The sequence below is a fragment of the Olea europaea genome, chromosome 12 (assembly GCF_002742605.1).
Source record: "Olea europaea var. sylvestris chromosome 12, O_europaea_v1, whole genome shotgun sequence".
Lineage (NCBI taxonomy): Eukaryota > Viridiplantae > Streptophyta > Magnoliopsida > Lamiales > Oleaceae > Olea > Olea europaea.
The window spans coordinates 26,298,676-26,302,784 of record NC_036248.1 but is presented as its reverse complement, the minus strand read 5'-3'; the positions used below and the strand labels follow the sequence as shown (position 1 = coordinate 26,302,784).

Genomic DNA, 4,109 nt, shown 5'->3' with positions numbered 1-4,109 from the left:
AAGTGCAAAGACTTAATTGGACAAAGTAAGTGAAAGTGACCAAAAGAAGTGAAAAAGGGCGAAAATATACCTTGAAGAAAGTTTGAGGGCCAAGTTACAAAGAACATAAGGAGTGCGCCTTTACCTGAAGGCGAGGCGCGAGCCTCAGACCAAAAAGGCCTCTCCTGGGATAGCCTAAAAGGGTAGGCGCACACCTAGGTCTAATTCTGGGGGGAAAAAAACTCTTTCCTTATTTAGTTTTAGTATGCAATATTTTGAAACTCTATATATGCCATAGGTGTCCAAAATGTGGAGGATGTTTTTTATCATTGTTTTGAGCGTGCAAGAAGCATTATAAGTAAGAATTCATCGTTTGGGTCAAAGATTAAATTGAAGATTTGGAGTTTTCAAGTTCTTCATTGTATTCCTTGACTCGGGTGATATCTTTTCTTATTCTTCTTTATAAATTTCATATGGCAATGTTAGGCTAAATCTTTTATGTATAGGATGAATGATAAAACCAATTGATTTATAGTTTTCAATTCAAGACTAATTGTTTTTCAATTAATTCTCGCGTTTGTGATTTAATGTTCATTTCTTATGTTTGTTTGAATATTTGCACACTAATTAGACAATTAAGTTGCTTATTTGTAATGTTGAAAAACTCAAACCAAGTAGAATGTTACATATTTCACATATGGACAATAGATACTAGGATTAATATTTATTGCGTCAGCGTGCTTTGCATATAAATTCGGACTAGGAATAAGATTGAGTCAGATCTGTTAAGCATATGTTTGGTATATCTTGGAAAAGAATATTAATTGATTATCGATTGTCACAAACACATTAATCACACTAATTAACATAAGTTGAGAATTAAAACTAAATATTAATACGTGGAGTTGGAAATTCAATACATTCATCTCATTATTTGATAAGGATCAAATTTTGTATTGCTTCTGTAGTTTAATTAAAATAACAACAACAAATAAATCTCTTTTATGCTACAATAGATCGAATTTGATGGTAACTAGTACATTAAAATGGAATGTTATTCCTCGTGGGACGATACACTCAACTCACTACTTATTACTTGTTGATGATTTCGTACACTTTCGGGATTCTATCAAATTGTATAATTTGTAATTTTTGTGTGTGATTATGATTTATAAATTTTGTGATATGTGATTATGATTTTGTGTGGTTTATGATCTAATATATGATTTTGAACCAAAAATTAAATGACACGTGACAGTAACATGTTTAATTTGAATAATAGGTTACTGTATTTATAAGATAGCACAGGCGTGACCATTTTGATTTTTTAGTTTCTTTTACAACTTAGTTAATTTTAAAATTATATTTCTAATGTTTTTAGTTATGAAATTTTCCCGGATGATTGTATCATGTTTAATTTGAGTCATAGGTCACAATATATATCAGATATCACAAACGTGTCCATTTTGATTTTTTAATTTGTTTTAAAAGTTAGTTAATTTTAAAATTATATTTCTGATATTTATCTTTAAGATATTTTTTCCCAAAATGTTTGGAAAATAAGTCATATTTATAAATACACAATAATAATTGGTTTGTTGTTTAAGAAAATTCAATTCATACTAAGCTCATTCAAATTTTAATGGGTAGAACACTAAGTTTTCAATTTACGTATAATATTATTTTATAGAAAATTATGTGGTTGAAAATAAGAGAAAAAAATAAAAATTAAATCAATGGGGGCCAAATGGGGCCAACTATGATTTTTTTTTCCCTAATCAATAATTGTCCCATTAATTTTGAGTAATTATATTTAAATATGATCATTATTATTTTAACTGAGAGTGCCTGGTGTGACCAAGACTGAAGTGGGATACTTCCAGGGGTAATTGCACAATCCCACGTACCAGGATGTTTGTTCCGGTACCACGATAGGAGGTGGGTCGCGTCCAGTATGATCCTATGGAGTGTAGTTATGAGACTGCTTGATATTTTCTGGGCGAGGCATGATCCTACAACTCCTAATCGACAGGTGAGTGTTGTTAATTATGAGTTATAATGAGTTAATTGTACTGGGTTTCTATCAGATGATTATTTCGTTTGAATTTTGAAGTTTTCTCTTCTATCGAAGAGTTTATGGGCCTGTTTGGGCCCGATTTTTTCACCCAAAAAATTGATTTTTTGACCGTTATTTCACTATTTCAGCCGTCATATTTGACTTCTTTTCTCACAGGTGAACCCCACTTTTCTCCTAACAGTCAAAAAATCAATTTTCAAAATCACTCCCAAACAAATTCTATTTGATTTTTGATTTTTGATTTAATGTTTCAAATTTTGGTTGACTTTTGATGGAAATTTCCTGGAGGAAAATTGATAGAAAATTCGTATTCATAATTATTACTCTTCAACATCATATTGGTAGATTTGTTTTGCTGCAAATATTTCATAATTAACCAAATAACATGCTAGGAAAGAAAATTTTGATGTTTTTCAGTGACAAACAAAAATACTAATAATTTGTTTTAAGGGACTGTATGAGATTCCAAAATCAATGTCCTGTTTTGCAAACAAGTAATAATATTTTTTTTTGTTGAAGGAAGATAATGGAAAAATGGTAAACTACATGCACTGGAAATGATAATTTCAAAAAAAAGGTACTTTATTTATTTATTAATATTATTTTTTTCCCCAAATGGAATGAGGTGTGAAAGAAAATTGTTGTTGAAATTTTTTTTTTTTTTGATATTCAGGTATCCACCTTACAGTAACTAAATTTTGGAGTCTACACCTTGGCCCCTCAAACTGCAGACAAGTTAAATAGCTGGTTGTGCCCCAAACTGACCAGTGCTCAAGAGCCCCCCCAACTGATCTGCCAAAGTGTCAAGCAAGTCGTATTTTCCCATCTTTGCACTTTGCCTTCCAGGGTAAATCCTGCATTCTAGGAGAATATCTGCCTTTCAAGAGCCTTCCAGGAATCGAACTCACGACCTCTGATCAGCCAGCCTTGAAGCACCCTCATTTTCACAATTTATTTGCAGCGAACAATGTATTATCTTGCTATCTTTCTCACAGAACAAATGTAAATTTAGGGCAATGGGATTGAGGCCTCATAATTTAACCAATTCAACCAGTTTCTCGATTTGATGGCCCTAATCCCATGCCTCCAAATGTAGAATTAGAAACTTTAGTTACTTTCATTGCATAGTAATATATAATCAGAGGTCCCAGTTTTCTTGTTCTAATGTCGCATTAGTGTGGAAAATTTCCAGTTCCATGACATACAGTTTTGTAGATATGGTTATTCTCTTAGATTTGGAAGTCACTTGTACGAGAAAGGATAATTGGAGAAATTAAAACTCAATTAAAGTGGGAATATGGAGCAGTCCTAGTTATTTCAGTCTTGTTTGATGGCTATTAGCGTGCATCAACCGTATCACTGTGCACTTCTTTTCATAATCATCTGAACCGCAGTCTATCTACAATTTGTGCAATTCAGTCACACTTAGAATCCACTTTCTCATTTGTAAAATAAAATTTAGTTTTTTCAAGCAATAAGTTAGTAACTTGTACATAATATTGATATTATTGAATTATGGTTATTGCAAGATGCCATTGTCATTAGAGTCAGCATTACTGCAGTAAATGCTGTTTCAATTGATGCTTTATATTTATTATTTGTCTTATATTCATTTATAAGTTTACTAGATTGAAAATTTATGACAAAAAAAAATGTATAGATCAATGTCACATTCAGGAAAGATTTGCGTTTTTTCTCTCTTGTAAAGGCCTTGTGGATGTTGAAACTCAAAATCTCCGTTTGCCTTAATTGTTTGGCCATTCGATTATTCTTTTAGGGACAAAAAGGACTTTAACTCTGTGTGTGTGGATTCCTTTTTGGTTTCAAAGGGAGCTATATAGCCTCTTGGTTTTGTACATCCAAAAATTTCATAATTTCTCAATATTACAGTGATCTATTTTCAACCAATCCTTTCAACCGTTTCAAAATCAATGTCCATTTCTAATCGGCCACCCCACTCCATCTAAGTCGGGGCAAGGGTGTTCCATCCCGTTGCCATCCCTAATTTTCGTAGTTGGGCTATAAAATTACTGATTGCATTGGAAAAAAAAAA

The 4,109-nt window shown here is 32.0% G+C and overlaps 1 protein-coding gene across 1 annotated transcript in view; it reads right to left on the bottom strand.

Annotated features, from left to right (window-relative positions):
- Positions 1–3,368: 3,368 nt before the first annotated feature.
- The window catches only part of LOC111406841 (cyclin-U4-1-like), a 3,665-nt gene continuing 2,924 nt past the window's right edge, over positions 3,369–4,109 (bottom strand). Inside the window, exons 2-3 of the mRNA XM_023036208.1 lie at positions 3,590–3,680; positions 3,369–3,455 (exon numbers count right to left, since the gene is read on the bottom strand). Of these exons, the coding sequence (XP_022891976.1) occupies positions 3,369–3,455; positions 3,590–3,680 (178 nt within the window). The remainder of the gene's footprint in view (positions 3,456–3,589; positions 3,681–4,109) is intronic.